The 15,846-nt window shown below is 40.6% G+C and overlaps 1 protein-coding gene across 3 annotated transcripts in view; it reads left to right on the top strand.

Moving 5' to 3' along the window:
* LOC137300653 (nucleus accumbens-associated protein 2-like) overlaps positions 1-15,846 on the top strand; it is a 96,036-nt gene that overhangs the window by 60,087 nt on the left and 20,103 nt on the right. For all 3 annotated transcript variants that reach the window (XM_067969880.1, XM_067969881.1, XM_067969879.1), the window contains exon 3: positions 13,850-14,026. In XM_067969880.1, the coding sequence (XP_067825981.1) occupies positions 13,850-14,026 (177 nt within the window). The remainder of the gene's footprint in view (positions 1-13,849; positions 14,027-15,846) is intronic.

The following is a 15,846-nucleotide window of genomic DNA, read 5'->3' as shown; positions in this document are numbered from 1 at the left end:
CATTAGAGAAAAAAACTTTGATGGGCCAAACATCCTTTTATTGTCTTGTACGTTTTTTGAAATTTTCACTATCATATACATACAGATGTGGAAGGCCATTTGGCTCATCCTAGATTATCTATCCAGATGGAGCCTCCAGGTTCCTACTCCCTCACACTATCAGCATGCAAATGTTTCTTGAATGATTCCAGGTTTTTGCCTCTACTGTTATATGCAGAAGTCCAGTCCACATGTCAATCACTTGAGGAATTTCCTGATCTCAATCCTAAATTTGCCTTTCAATAGTTTGAACCAGCTGTCATGGTTTCATTTGAAGTAGTGTTCTGACTTTCACTATTTCTCTACTGTTTACCATCTGAGTGCCCTCTCAGTCCCCTCAAGGCTGAAAGCCCAAGTTTTTCCAGCCATACCTTATAACTCAGCCCTCTGATTATTGGGACCAGTGCTGCGACTCTTCTCTGCACCACTTACTTATGTCTGTGACCAGAACGGGACGTAGTACTGATGTCCTATGGGACCGATCAGGGACAAAAAAGGAGATCTTCCTGTGGAGGCAGAGGACATGGCAGAGGTACTAAATGAACACTTTGCATCCGTCTTGACTGGAGAAGAGGATGCTGCCACTGTAGGAGGAGGTAGTAGGGATATTGGATCGGATAAAAATAAAGATGAGGTACTTAAAAGATGGGCAGTACTCAAAGTAGAAAAGTCACTCAGTTCACATGGGATGTACCCTAGTTTACTGAGGGAAGTAAGGGTGGAAATTGTGGAGGCTCTGGCCACAATCTTCCAAACCTCCTTAAATGTGGGGACTGGAGGATTGGAAATGTTACACCCCTGTTCAAAAAAGGGGTGAGGGATAAAACCCGGCAATTACAGGCCAGTCAGCCTAACGTCGGTGGTGGGGAAACTTTGAGACAATAATCCGGGACAAAATTAATTGACACTTGGAAAGTATGGGCTAATAAATGAAAGTCAGCATAAATTTGTTAATGGCCAAAACGAGTTAGACTAACTTGATTGAGTTCTTTGATGCAGTAACTTAATGGAAGGGGTTGATGAGGGTAGTGCGGTTGCTGTTGTGTACATGGACTTTCAAAAGGCATTTGATAAAGCACCACACAATAGACTTGTTAGCAAAATTAAAGCCCATGGTATTAAAGGGACAGTGGTAGAGTTGGTACAACTTTGGCTACGGGACAGAAAGCAGAGAGTAGTGGTGAATGGTTGTTTTTCAGACTGTAGGAAAGGATACAGTGGTGTTCCCCAGAGGTCAGTATTAGGGCCACTGCTCTTTTTGATATAGGTAATGACCTAGACTTGGGTACAATTTCAAAGTTTGTAGATGACATGATGCTCAGAAATGTAATAAACATTGTGGAGGAAAGTAACAGGCTTCAGAAGGACATAGACAGGTGAAATGGGCAGACATATGGCAGAGAAGTGTGAAGTGAGACATTTTGGCAGGAGGAATGAGGAGAGGCAATATAAACTAAATGGTACAATTTTAAAGGGGGTGCAGGAACAGAGAGACCTAGGGGTGCACATACACAAATCTTTGAAGGTGGCTGGACAAGTTGAGAAGGCTGTTAAAAAAGCATATGTGATCCTGGGCTTTATTAAGAGGCACAGTGTGCAAAAGTGAGGAAGTTATGCTAAACCTTTATAAAACACTGGTTCGGCCTCAGCTGGAGTATTGTTTAATTCTGAACACCACACTTTAGGAAGGATGTTAAGGCCTTAGAAAGGGTTCAGGTGAGATTTACTAGAATGGCACCAGGGATGAGGGACTTCAGTTATGAGAGCATACTGGAGAAGCTAGGGTTGTCCTCCTTAGAACAGGGAAGGTTAAGGGGAGATTTGATAGAGGTGTTCAAGATCATGAACGGTTTTGATAGAGTAAATAAGGAGAAACTGTTTCCAGTGGCAGAAGGGTCGGTAACCAGAGGACATAGATTTAAGGTAATCGGCAGGAGAGCTAGAGGCGACATGAGGAAACATTTTTTTACGCAGCAAGTTGTAATGATCTGGAATTCACTGTCTGAAAGGGCGGTGGAAGCAGATTCAGTAGTAACTTTCAAAAGGGAATTAGATAAATACTTAAAGGGAAAATGTTTACAGGACTATGGGAAAAGGGTAGGGGAATGGGACTAATTGGATAGCTCTTTCAAAGAGCCGGCACAGGCACGATGGGCCGACTGACCTCCTGTGCTGTATCTACTATGATATTCGAGATGTGGTCTGAGTGCAGCACTATCTATGTGTAAGCATGAGCTCCTTTGACTTACACTCCACTGCTTTGCCTATACAGTTCAGCAATCTGCTTTGTTATTTGGCGGCCGTGCCTTCAGCTGCCTAGGTCCTAAGCTCTGGAATTCCCTCCCTAAGCCCCTCTACCCCTCTTCCTTTAAGACGTTCCTTAAAACCTACCTCTTTGGCCAAGTTTTTGGTCACCTATCCTAATATCTCCTTATGTGGCTGCGTCAAATTCTGTTGGCTAACGCTCCTATGGAGCGCCTTGGGATATTTTACTGCATTACTACATATATAAATTAAAGTTGTTTGCTGCTTAGACAGGTTGGGTTCAGAGTCTACTAACACTCCTAGATCTCTCTCAATTTCACCTGTGGCTATTTTGACACTTATACAGTACATACATTATCCATTTTTCATTCTGTGTGCAATAATTTATAGACATCTGTATTAAATTTCATCGGCTACTGTCCACTAACATCTCTAACTCATTTTATAGGTCTCCCACTGTCTTCTCGGATACAACTCTTCCCGCCTGCCGCACTTGTAGTTTGGTATTGTATGCAAATTTGACCAGTTTGTATTAAGTTTCTAAATCCAAGGTTCTAATATAAATTAGGAATAGTAGGGATTCCAACACTGATCCCTGAGCTGCTCTGTTCAGTGCACCCTCACCCCGACATTGCACCCCTCAAGTACCTTCCTGCTTCACACCCTAAAGCCAATATCTTATCTATTCTCAAACATTTTATTAAATTATGTCAATCTTTAACAAACACTGAGCATGAACTATGTGCAATGTTGTCAGTTTCCTTTGTGGTGCTACACCGTTGGAAGTCCTTTATATTATTGATTTAGTAACATTCAAGAGAAAGCTTAGAAAAGCCTGAGCTAACGAGGCAATTAGTTAAATACTATGACTTTTCAGGTTTAAATAGTGTGGCTAACTGTTCTCTGTACTTAGCAAAGCTAATGCATTAGGAATTACGAATGTGCTGTGGATTTAGGAGTTATTAATAAATTTCTATAAACAAATCATTTGTGTAAAGCTGTTAGCAAACTTCTAGTGCTGATTTTATAATCAATTATTAAAACAAGTTAATTGAATATTCTAATATCTCTAAGCCATCTGTGGTACTTCCTGGCAAAATGCTTGTTCCGCATCTTAAAATACCTCCCTTATTTGGATTACATTTTTGGCCATTATACAAGTTGCCCAGCCCAATAAAACACAAACTACAAATATATTTTGCCTATTGTCCTTTCAGTTACTTAGAAACTATGTAGAGATTATAACATGGTACCTGCTGTTCAACCCAACCAGTTGGTGTTTATCCTCCAAACGAGCAGTTGTTCTAATCCCACCTTCCCATTCTGTTCCCGTAACCCCCTTGCTTTTAACCACCTATTTAAAAGATGACCCATCTCTGCTTCAATTGCTGACACTGGTGGTGCATTCCACAGCCTCTCAACTGTCGATGTAGAAAAAAAATCTTCTGTCCTAAAGCTTTTACATCTAATCTTTGTCTCTTGTTCTAGATCTCTCAGCCACTGGAACCCATCTGCTTCTATCTACTCTGCTTCCTGTCCCTTCATAACTTTAAACATCTCTATCAAATCACTCCATAATCTCCTATTCTAATACAAACAGTCCTTGTTTTTTAAGCAAGACGCCATTGAATTCTATATCATTTGAACACAACAGTCTGACAATTTCTTTAAAACGACAAATCTAGTTCTTCCTGGGAACTTTGAAACAAATGGAAGTAGAGCAGAAAATGCTGGAAACACAGTGAGCCAGTGTAAATGGTTTCTTCTACAGAATGTAGTGTGGAAAAATAAGTGTTTTGTAATGTACAACAATCATAACTGGAATAAGCTTACTACTGTAATATCTCAAATATAAGGCAATGCTTTTGCTTTGTGAAATGGAAATACCCAATCAATACACCATAGGGCAGCCTGATTGTGGTTAGGTTAATATTGAAAGATTTCACTTGATTAGAATAGTAAGCTTTTTTCCTCCTCTTGGAAGTTTTACTTGTTGTTCACATCCCTCAGTTGATTGACGAAAAACTCTTGCATTGTACTTGAGTGCTGTATTTGTTTCTGATTTGAAAACAAAAGTTTAAATCTATCTGCTTTTAATGTTAATCCAGAATTTGCAGTTCTGCATTACTGGGATGAGATGGAAATTATAGAAAGGAGATCTGCTGGGAGGAAAATATAGCATTTAATCATTTTTTATTTCACTTTAATGCAAGGCTCAGTGCCGAGAATGGGGTATGCGATATGATGGCCAAAATGTTGTCATGCAAAAAAATTTTCCATCTCCATAGTGATGCGGCTGTAATCCCAGAAACATTGGATAGCCATGCCTGGGTTGCAGAGTTAATATCAAAAGCAGATATATGTGGAAAAAGAATTCAAACATGTGTACTAAGATCAAAAGTAAGATTTTCTCTGCAGTTTCCCTTTTAAATTGGATTTTTATACTATTTTAAAGGAGTGGATTCAGTAGGTCTTTCATCATTCCATAGTTGGGTCGTCGTAGAATTCATGGCTGTTTTGTCTAAATAGTTAAACCACGAGGAAGTCGGAGTGGTACAGTATTAGAATCTGCCAGTGGGAATAATCGAAGCCTGTATTTCTGTATTAACAATACCTGGTAGCTTAGCTGAGATTTCTGAACCTTAGATGGCATGTACTTGGCTTAAAAATAAACTCTTGCTGATCAAAATCTTTCTTTGGTCGCTGCATTTATTTATCACCTGAGAGTTATTTATTTGCCTTGTACACTCTGATGCAATGATGCTTATCGTTTATCTATAACATGCTTACTTTATTGCAACAGATTTAATGATGAGACCGTTGTTTTACTTTCTGTTGAGCAAGTAATAGCCTAGCTCTGCACAGATATCACCTCATTAATGAGTTGCATGGCTGACTGTATACTACCATCAATTCCCATTCTGCTTTTTGAAATTTAAGTATGTTTTAGTACCTGAATGTTATGGTAGTTTTAAAAAAAAAAATCTATAGTTAATCTTAAGTGTACTTTTAGGTCCCATTCCTTTATGCTGTGATTTTACTCTGGGCATAATAACTCTCATTTCTGCATTAGAACTAACTTCAGATCAGTTGCTCCATTTAAAGGTCAAAAAGCTGATGTTTCTGGTTGACCTCAGTTTTCATCCCTTCCCCAGTGTGCCCAATGATCCAGCAAATGAAATGTTGTGAAGTTCTATTTAACTTGTTTTTATATCGCTGGCTACTCTGCTTATACCACGATCCTCTCAATGTCAGACCATTCCTCTTGATTGGATTTCCTCCTATGTTTGTCATGTATAATCACCTGCCTTAATAGTTGCCAACTCATTGGAGCCAACAAATGGGTCTTGCTGCATTGCATTATCCTTTGCAGTACCAATGCCATCACTGTGATTGTTTAACAGTCATGCTACAGTTGGCGGTAATACTGAAAAAGCTGGCAGCAGTAAGGCAAAAAGGGCTCTGCCTTGACTGAGAAAGAGTGGGTGTTATACAGTTAAACAGCCATTATCCACACTTCAGTTATTTGCCTTCCAAATTAAATGCTAGAATGGTTATTGGTCAAAGTCTTGTAGAAGTTGTCACCTCCTTGCACAGTCTACTGGTGTTTCTTCTGTTTGTTCTTTGCCTCTTTTTTTTCTTATTGAGTATTATGCTTATCTTCCTTCCCATTCCCAGGGTATTGTACCCTACACAAGACCAAATTTTGATAACATGGCTATATGTCAGGGACAACGGGCATTGAATAAAAATTATAGATTGGTTTATAATTGCACAATAATTACTGCACAGAATGGAGAATAGCTTTGAAAACCCAAAATACAGTGGGACCACTTCAGATCAGTTCCTGTTAAAGGACAAAGAAACCTGTGAAACCGCATCCAAAGCTTCAGTGTAACCTGGTTGAGTTTTTTTTTCTAAATTAAAAAATTTAGCACTTGAGGTTTAAAATGTTAACTTGAGTGTGTGGTTATTGAATATCCAAATTCCAGTCTAGCTTCCTGTGTCCTGGGAACTTTTGAACTTCGTCACTTCAGTGATTGCAAAGCCACATTTTTAAAGTTTGCAATCTGGTGAGGTTAAATGACAGAATGAAAAGCCTTGTTTTGTTAATAATTATGTTGAGCAATTCAAGGTTTCATGTGTCACCATGGGTACCCTATACACCCATTGCTTTAATTGAATAGAGTAATACCTACCCAATAAACACCAGTAAAGGTTTTTTTTTCTTTCCATCACAGCAAAGAAGCAGTTTATGAAGTGTTTGTCCCTCAAATAAGACACACTATATTTGGGTGGTTACCATATAGAATACATGTTTGGTGTCAGAAGTGGAAAAATGTTTGATTTTGCATTATTCACATATCTGAACGTAACAAGTCAGCCTTAAAATTAGACTATTCACATGTTAGTGCACAAGTGTATAACAACAACCTGCATTTATATAGCGCCTTTAACATAGTAAAACATCCTAAGGTGCTTCATAGGAGTGTTATCAAACAAAGTTTGACAGTGAGCCACATGAGATATTAGGACAGGTGACCAAAAGCTTGGTTAAATAGTTAGATTTTAAGGAGCATCCTAAAGGAGGAGAGAGAGGTGGAGAGGTTTAGGGAGGGAATTCCAGAGCTTAGGGCCTAGGCAGCTGAAGGCACGGCCGCCAATGGTGGAGTGATGAAAATAGGGGATGCGCAAGAGGCCAGAATTGGTGGAGCGCAGAGATCTTGGAGGGTTATTGGGCTGGAATAGGTTACAGAAATAAGGATAACCTTAGTGCGAAATTTGTTTTTCTGTTATTTTTAGTCGACAAAGGAATTTCCTAATGGCTGAGCTACTATTCGAAGAGCCTAATTTCAGGGCACAGAAATATTTTTCTTAAAATTGAGAAAAGCTCTTATTTCTGGGCTCCGTGTTGCATCCTTTCAAATAGGCTTACATTTATGTCAAATTTATGTATATGTTAAACTGTCGGTGCTCAAGGATTCTTGCTGGAAGGATTTTAGTGGTTCTTCAACTCTATGTAGGTCTGATTGTGCTCTGATTTATGATGAACTTTCTGTCATTATCTAAGTCTCGGTTCAAAAAACTGCATTAATTCCTCGTTGCTCATTCATAAACCAATTTTCTTTCCGCTCTACAGTTCAGAATAGTCATGAGCTTGTATTCAAATTGGAATTATGCAGAATCTGTAGATATGCATTTTTCTGATCACTCTTGCTTTGCCTCATTTATTTTGATGACACTGTAGTCTGTTTTAATGCAGATCTCCTCGATCTGTGCAAGGGGAACAAATCGAAACGGTCTGCTTCCCATGCCCAGGAATGCAATAATAAATAGCGCATGCACTCAAGGGAGTGTACTCCTTTTAGAATGATTAGTATTTCCATATAGGGCTACTCTTAGCGTAAGAAGGGCTTAAGTGTGTGTTTTTTTTAAGGTACTTGCATTTCATATGTAAGAATCTGGCTGTTTTTGACGAATCTTTCAGCTATGGGTTACAAGATGGTATTTTAGCAGAGTTACCTCCTGTTTAGTTCCCCTCAAAGCCTAGTGCTGATATGCTCAAACCATATTGCAGAGGTTCATCATTTCTGTTTTAGCCCCAGAACACATCAATACTCAACAAAACAGTCATCCTACAAAATAATTTAGCTTGTGGGCTGGAAGTGACGATGACTAGAAATGATCCAGTCGAGGCCACTATTGGTAAATGTGATTTGATAGAGTTTGAGTATCAGCAGAGGGTTTAAAATTCCTGTTTATGTAGGGATTGTGTTGTGTGCACTGATTCCAAGTGACAATGAAATTGAATTTGTTTTAATTCAGTTTGGATTCGCCATGAAGCTATTGTGCAAAATTATCAATAATTCAGCATTAATTGGAATCAAACTGGCAACCTTGTTCAGAGAAGCCATGGATCTGGGTGATGTGGTAAGAGGAAAAGTGAGGTACACAGTAGGACAACTTGTGAGGATTGCTGAGATGAATTGCTGGGGTGCCTTTATTCTGCACCTGGCCTTTGCAAAGCCCCACCTGGGAATATTTGAAGCTGACATGGAATGCCAAAATTGGAGAAACATTCCATTCCTCAATATGCACATGTCTTGCATTGAGCACCAAAGATTATCAATTTTCATCATGATGTTCTTATTTTCAACCCCAAAGCCATGTAAAAATCAAGTGACCCTGCCCTGGAATCTTTAAGGGGAATAAGGTTACAGCTGTCTGGTTACGTTTAATTCCAAGTCCTTGGCTAGATATTGCAACCTACTGAATAAAATCGCTTTCACATGACCTCGCAAAAAGCAACGAGGATACCAAGTAGAAATGTAGGATCCTTTTACGATGCAAGGTTCTTTTGTTGAGAAGCTTCTAAGAGATGGGGTATTATTGAAATTTCACTCCAGATCTTGGATTTAAAAGAAGCTGCCTACCTTACCCTGCTTGCTAAAATGAGGCTTAACTGAAATAGAAAGCCAAATAAGAGACGTCTATTCAAGAGTATCTTGCATTGATCAGAAAATTGAAAACCTGGGGAGATTACTCAGGAGGTAGTTTTGATCTGCATTACTCATTCCCACCTCCACTCTACAGGTGTTCATCGGTGTTGCTATGAAAACTGGGCCAATACATGTTGGACATGTCATATTGGTTTCTGCAAAAGGTGCTACATTATAGTTTCAATATTTTTGTCTTCTGGCTGATCTCTCAATTTTCTTTTTGTATGAAAGTTTTGTTCAAATCAATTTGCTTTCATCTAAGCACTGAAAATGAAAAGCACTTGGGGGGAAAAAAATACTCTGTACAGTCGTGTAATGGAAAACTGTTTTTATGATATTGAACACAATACTAATTTCCATTTTTAGTTTAGTGTTTGCCCCCAGTATTGTATATTTTCATGTAGATTGTTTTCAATTTGATTTTCCTCCCTTGTTCTCACAAATGCCATTTTGAGACTGAGGAGAGCAGGCAACCATCGCTCAGATCTCTGCAAGTCTCAAAACTAGCTTTTGGGAGGCGCACACAAGTTCCAGAGAGTGGCGTTCTCCCCTCCAGTATCTAACCACTGTTAAATGTGTCCTCCAATGACCTGCCAATCAGGATCTTGTGTCGTTGGGAATCACTATTGCAAACCTATTGTTCTCTCTGCTGATACAGCGGTGCGTCAACATGCTGTACCACTGAGTGCCATCTCACGCCTACAGTGTTCCGATAAGTGTTTCCACCCAATCTCGCCTCCCATTTCAACTGAAGATAACTCTGTGCTTGTCCTCATTGCTCGTAGCTGTCATTCTTTTTTTAAAAAAAACTTTGTGGCTTACTGAGTATGGGGAGGGTAATACAATTTGGTCATTTACAGGAAAGTAATCTTTTGAAGAGGTTCAGGTGACCACATAAACCTTGGTTGTGAAATTAAAGTTGTTTTTGTGTATTATCTAAACTCTATTGCTTGATCACTAAAGAAGATAACAGTAAATTTATTTCAAGTTCTGGAAATATTAGAACTTGGTAGAAATATTAAGGCAAAAAGTCCTCTCAATATCACCTGATTGATTTATTTTTTTTATTCATTCTCGGAATGTGGGTGTCGCTGGCAAGACTGCCATTTATTGCCCATTCCAAGTTGCCTTGACTGGCTTGCTAGACTACTTTAGAGGGTACTTAAGAGTCAACCACATTGGTGTGGGACTGAAGTCACATCTCGGCCAGATTGGGTAAGGACAGCAGATTTCCTTCCCTAAAGGATGTTAATTAACCAGTTGGGTTTTTACAACAGTTTCATGGTCACTTTTACTGATACCAGCTTTTTATTTCCAGATTTTTTTTAAAACTGCATTCAAATTCTCAAACTGCCATGATGTGATTTGAACTGATATTCTCTAGATTATTAGTCCAGGCCTCTTGATTACTAGTCCAGTAAAATAATCACCACACCACCGTACCTGGTGGTATTGACTGAATTAAAAGCAAATTTGCCAGTTTTGTAAGTAAAGCAGTACAGCAGGGAAGAAATATTGATTTTTCTCTTTATATGGCATACAAAAACAGGAAGGCAAATTAATGCCTGATTCCTTGTAATGAAAAAGAGGTGCTCCATGTCAAATTTCCCTAGTCCTGCTTTCCATATATATAATTTTTAGGGTTTTATGAATAGGGTCATAGAATATAAAAGTAATGAATGAATGCATTTGTACGAAGCATTCGTTAGGCCACAGTAAGAGTACTGAGTACCATTTTGGGCACTCCATTGTGCAAAGGACATGAAAATCATAAAGAACATACAGCTTGGATTAGCAAAGATGAATCTAGAGATGGGTAACTTTAATCATGAGGAGAGACTTGAGATACGGAATTATTTTCACCAGAGCAGGAAAGACTCAAGATTTAAAATGTTTTTTAAAATTATGAAGTGTTCGACATCATCCGAAAACACATCTACGCTGATGACACCCAGCTCTACCTCACCACCACCACCTCTCTCGACCCTTCCACTCTGATTTGTCACGCTGCTTGTCTGACATCCAGTATTACACAAGCAGAAATTTCCTCCAATTAAATATTGGGAAGACTGAAGCCATTGTCTTCAGCACCTGCTGAAAGCTCCGTTCCCTAGCCACGATTCCATCCACCATTCTGGCCACAGGCTGAGGCTGAACCAGACTGTTCGCATCCTATTTGACCCTGAGCTGAGCTTCCAACCCCATATCCTCTCCCATCACCAAGACTGTCTATTTCCACCTCCGTAATCAAGCCCATTTGGTAATGAAACCCTGACCCATGCTTTTGTTACCTCCAGACTCTACTATTCCAATGCTTTCATGGCCGGCTTCCTATCTTCCACCCTCCGTAAACTTGAGCTCATCCAAAATTCTGCTGCCTGTATCCTAACACACGCCAAGTCCTGCTCACCCATCACTCCTATGCCCGCTGACTTATATTGGCTCCTGGTACAACAATGCCTCAGATTTAAAATTCTCATCCTTGTGTTCAAATCCCACCATGGCCTCACCCCTCCCTATCTCTGTAACCTTGTCCAGCCCTACAACACTCCCAAAATCTCTGTGTTCCTCCAATTCTTGTCTCTTCTGCATTCCCAATTTCCTTTGCCCCACCATTGATTGTCGTGCCGTCAGTTGCCTAGGACCTAAGCTCTGCAATTCCCTCCCCAAACCTCTTCGCCTCTCTCCCCCTCTTTCCCCCCCCCCCCCTTTTAAAACACTCCTTAAAACCTACCTCTTTGACCAACCTTTTGGTCACCTGTCCGAATATTTCCTTATGTGACTCAATGTCAGATTTTGTCTAATGCTCCTGTGAAGCACATTGGGACGTTTTACTACGCAAGTAGCTGTATAAATGCATGTTAATAGGGAAAGACTATTTCCTCTGGGTGGGGAGTTGGTGACGAGGAGTCATCAATTAAAAATAATCAGTACTAGTGAAGTTAGGAGAAATTTCTTTACGCAGAGGATTTTTGGAGTATGGAATGCTTTGCTGCAGGGAGTGTTTGAGCGAGACCATTGCATCTTTTAAGGAATAAGTATTTGAAGCAGTGGAAGATACATGCAATGAGGAGAGCGCGGGATAGTGGGATTAGTTTTGGATTGTTCGAGCAAAGAACCAACACACAAACAGTGGGCCAAATGGCATCCTGCTGGGGTGTAAGCCTCTATGGGTCTATCTCTGGTAGCTTTACACATGTATGACACCTGTGTCAGTGGTCTTTCAAAATCTAGCAAATCATTGGTATGGAATAATCAACATTTTCAAAAATCTTTCATTGAGCCAATCTTGCATGGAATTATTCTAATGTGAAAGCTTTGGTGAATTCCTGGTCAGTGAATATTGTGTCAAATGGATTATTCACTTAAAAGGAACTGACTGGCTGTGTGTGTATTTGAGATATTTGTTTTAAGTCTAATTTATTTTAGCGTTGGCAGAAGATGTGAGTTTTAAATTTTGAAATACTTTGCGCTAATCCCTGATGTTGGACAGACTGGTTTCTGCTAAACTTTCAGCTTTATCATTATAAGGAAGTTCTTTGTGAATCACAAGAAGTGAACAACGATTCATGAAGCTGGTTAACGAGTGCCAAATCAAACTAAGACCAAAAAGACTTCTGACTGAATGTTAGTCACAATTAACACATGGTGTAGATTTAACCACAGATATTTTCACTTAAAGCATTTTTTTTTGAAGAGGAAGAGCTGCTTAGTTTTACTGTGAGTTGTTAAAAATTACCCGCAGTTTCTTGCATCCTAAGATGATGGAAGGTAAACCCAGATTTTCCGTCTCTCCAGCCACTCCAATTTTAGGATAATTCTAATGTCATGTCTGCAGTATTATTATAAACAATTTTACAACACCAAGTTATAGTCCAGCAATTTTATTTTAAATTCACAAGCTTTCGGAGATTTTCTCCTTCCTCAGGCAAATGTTTCAAGATCTCCTTGAAGCCTACGCATTTATACATATTGAACAATAATACATGGTGTTTACAGACTGCCCCTGCAACTGCCCGTTGCCAAGGCAATCACCGTGTTCAGACAGAGAGGTGTTACCTGCAGAACCTCCGAATACACATTCAACAAAAAAACAAACAGGGAAAAAAAACAGAGAAAAAAAAAACACAGAGAGAGGCAGAAACATCCGGAAGGCAGAGAGAGCCAGCAAATGACCCATTATATTAAAAACAGATAACATTTGTTCGCTGGTGGGGTAACGTGTAGCGTGACATGAACCCAAGATCCCGGTTGAGGCCGTCCTCATGGGTGCGGAACTTGGCTATCAATTTCTGCTCGACGATTTTGCGTTGTCGTGTGTCTCGAAGGCCGCCTTGGAGTACGCTTACCCGAAGGTCGGTGGATGAATGTCCATGACTGCTGAAGTGTTCCCCGACTGGGAGGGAACCCTCCTGTTTGGCGATTGTTGCGCGGTGTCCGTTCATCCGTTGTCGCAGCGTCTGCATGGTCTCGCCAATGTACCATGCTCTGGGGCATCCTTTCCTGCAACGTATGAGGTAGACAACGTTGGCTGAGTCACAGGAGTATGAACCATGCACCTGGTGGGTGGTGTCATCTCGTGTGATGGTGGTATCTGTGTCGATGATCTGGCATGTCTTGCAGAGGTTACCGTGGCAGGGTTGTGTGGCATCGTGGACGCTGTTCTCTTGAAAGCTAGGTAGTTTGCTGCGAACGATGGTCTGTTTGAGGTTGGGTGGCTGTTTAAAGGCGAGTAGTGGAGGTGTGGGGATGGCCATAGCGAGGTGTTTGTCCTCATTGATGACATGTTGAAGGCTGCGGAGAACATGGCGTAGTTTCTCCGCTCCGGGGAAGTACTGGACGACAAAGGGTACTCTGTTGGTTGCGTCCCGTGTTAGTCTCCTGAGGAGGTCTATGCGATTTTTTGCTGTGGCCCGTCGGAACTGTCGATCGATGAGTCGAGCGTCATATCCCGTTCTTACTAGGGCGTCTTTCAGTATTAGTATGCAGTATTATTATACATTACTGTAGTTTTAATTGTTTCTGCTAATTTCTTTGTCTTTCAGCACAAGAGAAAGTTGGGCAGTTGACAGGTCACATGACGGTAGAAAATCGCTCCTGTGTGCTTGTTCGCCGTGATCTGGTTGCACTTCCAGCGAGTCTCATCAGTCAGATTGGCTACAGATGTCACCCGAAGCTGTACTCTGAGGGTGATCCTGGTGAGAAACTGGAACTTGTCTCAGGTAAACATTTCAAGTCTTGATCAGTCAATTATGAAAGAGGTACAAGGCTCAAGTGAATTACTGAAAAATAAACAGTAGCAATGGATTGGGCCTCCTAACTCATGACTTCAAAGGGGTTATTTACACCTCAGTTATTTTTTTAGTAAACCACTAAGCTCAGTGCATGCTTTATTGATACCACATTTGAGTTCCTTGGTTTTGTTTTTTTTGAGTGTATTTACTCCTCGCTGTAATTGGAGTCCTGCGATGTGTGGAACTCCAGTGTGACCCAGTTGGGCAGAAGAGCTGAGAAATGGAAACCCTGGAGAATTGTAATTGCACGGGCAGCCTAGAGGGCTTGGAGCTGAACAGAAATCCATTGCATAATTTTTCAATCCAAGTGCAATGCCTTATAGCCCAGGGGGGAGTGGAATTGGTCAGGTGTTCCTAAAACAAATTCAGTAAGTGGTGGAAAAAAAATTGAACTCTTGGTGATCAAAAGCAGTACAATTCTAGCATAAGCTACTGACATGATATGTATGTGATATAAAATTATAACTCTAGGCTAGTGATAGATCTTTGGCTCTGTTCTTTTCTGCAACTTAGCTGACTTAATTTAAATGCTGTACTGTGGAACATTTCTGAAATGCAATAAAAGATTTAGCCCTATTCATGAAGTGAGTTAACAACCAATTGTTGTCACAGCTGAGCTTAATCGTATCTGTGCCCAATGTCCACACATACCATCTTTATATCTTGCTCCCCTTCCCTCTCTTTCTTCACCGACCCAGGCTCAATTGAGTGTTGCTGCAACCAATTGGAGTGCCTCTATCACCATCGCTCTAGCTGTGTTCACCTAATCCGGGCACAGCCTCAATATGCTACCCCTGAATCCTGGTGATCTGGCTCACAAAGCTCAGACAATTCAGTCTTATTTGCATTTCTGTTATTTTCTGGACTGGCCTTGTTTGAATTTTATAGGTCTGGAAGTTGGGAAAGTGCTTTTCTTAGCGCTATTGCCTCATTGATGCAGTACACCAAAATCTGTTCGTAACAGGAGTTTAAGATATGTGCAGATTCATGAGAACATTGATTTTAAACTTTGTATGTGGCCCCTGATATTCTGATACCCACCTAAGCAGCCCATGTGCTATAAGCATAGGACTAGGATAGATTTACTCAGGGTTGTCGACACTTGGATCAAGCTACCTGCTGATGTAGAGAGTGCAGATTTGCTGCAATGGTTCAAAAAGGATCTGGGCAGGTTCCTTACTGTGGCGAATATCACCGTGTATGATAGGTAGGTGGGACTTTGGGTACGTACCTCATAGTCACCATGGTCTCCGGGAACTCATTTGGATTCCCTTCAGTGGTCGGAGAAGAATTTCCCAGAAACTAACTTGGCAGGGGGATGGGATACAGAGTGGAGCTACAATAGGGGGTGATGTGCAGCCAAATATAGGGAAAAAAACAAGTCAGCTTGGAAGACAGGGCAAATATGTGAGGGCAAGGCTGGATGGCATCTATTTTAATGCAAGGAGTCTTGCGAATAAGGTGGATGAACTGAAGGTGTTGATAAACACATGGGAGTATGATATTGTTGCTGTCACAGAGACATGGTTGAGGGAGGGGCAAGACTGGCAGCTCAATATTCCGGGGTACAGAATCTTCAGGCGAGACAGAGGGGAGGTATAAGAGGAGGGGGGGGTCGCAATATTAATTAAAGAATCAATTACTGCCATAAGGAGGGATGATATATTAGCAGGTTCCTCCAATGAGGCCATATGGGTGGAGCTTAAAAACAAAAAGGGGGCAAGCACTTTGATGGGAGTGTACTATAG

Source organism: Heptranchias perlo, chromosome 31 (genome assembly GCF_035084215.1).
Source record: "Heptranchias perlo isolate sHepPer1 chromosome 31, sHepPer1.hap1, whole genome shotgun sequence".
Taxonomy (NCBI): Eukaryota; Metazoa; Chordata; class Chondrichthyes; order Hexanchiformes; family Hexanchidae; genus Heptranchias; species Heptranchias perlo.
The sequence above is the reverse complement of the archived record's forward strand: the minus strand, read 5'-3'. Positions and strand labels throughout refer to the sequence as shown.